This window comes from Lotus japonicus, chromosome 5 (genome assembly GCF_012489685.1).
Source record: "Lotus japonicus ecotype B-129 chromosome 5, LjGifu_v1.2".
Classification (NCBI taxonomy): domain Eukaryota; kingdom Viridiplantae; phylum Streptophyta; class Magnoliopsida; order Fabales; family Fabaceae; genus Lotus; species Lotus japonicus.
Genome location: NC_080045.1, coordinates 7,208,929 through 7,211,372, shown reverse-complemented (window position 1 = coordinate 7,211,372; position 2,444 = coordinate 7,208,929). Strand labels below are relative to the sequence as shown.

The window sequence follows — 2,444 nt, the reverse complement described above, 5'->3', positions numbered from 1 at the left end:
GCATCAAAACCGTAATTATGGCCATAATTGTGTGACGAATTTTTAAAATTCCTGTATTTATCTGCAATTCCGCAACACAACGATAACCGCATCCAAAACCGCAATTGATCAAATTTCTGGATAAGCTTATGAACATGATCCTTCAAGCACAAATGGCAAAGCTACCACTCACCTACCACTCTGATGACATAATAATTGAGCGAAAGGGATCCAAGCATAGTCCTAAATTTTGAGATAATAGACCTAACTCCACTTCATAAAATAACCACTAAAGTGAGAATGATCAAAACCTTTATAACCTATATTGGTTTTATCTCTTTTTTTTTTTGCTTTTTTTTTACACATATTAAACTATTTTACATTATTTCACTAATGTTTTTTTTCGTTCACAAAACTCGAACTCGAGACAGGAAATCAACCATGTAACACTTGAACCAACTATCTCACTTATATATATTAAATAGTAGAATTATATGAAATAAAATGTGAATATGATTGATGAAGTTTTACACGACATTACACGAGGTGGAGCATTGCTCAGGGCCATTGATTACAGATGCTTCCATTACACGTGTCACGCCCAAACCATACTCTCAGATTGATTCGACCTTCTCTTTATCTATTTGACCACACTATGCTAACAGAAAATATTCAGAAATTGAAATTGAGATAATGAAATTTCATTTCACAGAATAAAGAAGAACTAAAATTATAGTACAATTAGTTGCATAATATAATTTTTTTTCTTTTTTTTTGAATAATAATAATAATAACATATTTATATTTATGGATTATGGATATAAATAGAGTGATATGAAATTAATTTTCATACCCCCAGAGAGCGCCGACTTGGACGAGTTTGGGGACAAGGTGGCCGCTGACGTGGAGCGCGACAAGCGACTCAAGCCCGCCGACGCAGGCACCGCCGATGAACACGGCGGGGGAGCGGCTGCGGAGCAAAGCAGCGGCGGCGGAGGTGGGAGATCGGAGGTCGTCGTCGACGTCGAGTGGTAAGGCGGCGATCTCGGCGTCGTCGAATTCGATGACGGTGGGGTTGACGCCGATGGTGGCGAGAAGCTTCTTCATGACGTGGCACATGCAGCAGGAGGATCGGGTGAAGATGATGACAGGATGCTCCGATATCAGCCGTTGGATTCGAGATTCCGTTGATTCATCAACATCGATTGATAGAGATGAAGATGAAGAAGAAGAAGAGTTGTTGTTGTTAAGGTTGTTGTTGTTGGTTGTGATTGTGGTGGTTCCTCCAAGGTCGAGTTCAACGACGTCATTTGAGTACCGTCTAAGCCCTTGCATAGTTGAAACTTGAAAGGGGGGTTTTGAATTTTTGTTTATTTTTGTTCTAATAATTTGATTGGAAACTGGAAAGTGGAGGAAATAGGAGAAGAAGAAGAAGAAGGCAAGTTGAGAGCGTGTGAATGAGAAAGGGGGAGTGTGTTTTTATTTATAAATGAAAGGAAGAGAGGACTTGTTGGATGGTTGCTTACATCAGTAAACTTGTGTATTATTTCCTCGCTCTTTAACACTAGCTCTAGGTCTTCCCCACGCGCACATGGAGCATTTGTCTTTATGTTCTTTTTTTACTAGTAAAAGGAAAATATATTACAGCCAAATAATTTAGTACTGGTATGTACTCTACTTGGGAAAAAAATATATAAAGAGAGATTTTGACGTTTGGAAGAATCTATCATCAAATCCACCGTTGAATTGAAAGTAATTATCCTATAAATCATATTTATAAAACTTTACTAGGGATATATTTGATTAATATCATATAAACATTTCAAAATAAATAAAATTCAATCGGTGGACAACTCTTCTCAAGGAAATTCTCTGGCGATCCTATTTAGGAGTATCAATTAAGCGGTGTGTTGCACCCTTCGTCTCTTAGTGGTGATTCATGTACTTGGAGGGCTATCTCTAATATGAAAGGTAAAAAGACCATGGTGACACAACAAGGGGGTTGTATTGTATCCATGTAATCTGACCGGGATTGACTAGATTCTTCTTCTTCTTTTTTTTTTGGTCAAAGAAAGCTTCTTCTTCTTTGAGACATGGCTCCTCCACTGATTGGATCAAATCTGCTTGCGAGGGCTCATGTAAAAATTGCAATTCTCAACAAATTGGGAATGCTCCCCTCAAACTGTGCATTTCATCTTCTTCTTCATCTTGTGAACAAGATGCATTTGGGGTAAATAGCCAAGTTGGTCCCTGAATGTGTCACCCGCCTTCAAGTTGGTCCCTAAACTTTCAAAATGCATTCCGCAGTCCCTGGATGTGGCTTACGCCATTCAAATTAGTCCTCGACGTTAAAAAAACAAACAGACGTTAACAAAATCCTTTTTTTAATTCTTTTGCCTAGTTGGATTGTCTACGTGGAACTGGAGTGTTGGGAAAACACTTGAAGTCAAATTAGTCCCTGAATG

General features: G+C 38.4%; 1 protein-coding gene across 1 annotated transcript; it reads right to left on the bottom strand.

The window, feature by feature from the left end:
• Positions 1 to 664: 664 nt before the first annotated feature.
• LOC130720427 (glutaredoxin-C6-like) lies at positions 665 to 1,451 on the bottom strand. The gene has a single exon (XM_057571074.1). It carries the CDS (start codon positions 1,312 to 1,314, stop codon positions 820 to 822), a length of 495 nt encoding a protein of 164 aa, XP_057427057.1. The 5' UTR covers positions 1,315 to 1,451; the 3' UTR covers positions 665 to 819.
• Positions 1,452 to 2,444: the final 993 nt, after the last annotated feature.

Bases quoted from the DNA above. Each gene is read 5' to 3' on its own strand.
- LOC130720427 (XM_057571074.1), bottom strand. From the start codon at position 1,314: ATGCAAGGGCTTAGACGGTACTCAAATGACGTCGTTGAACTCGACCTT.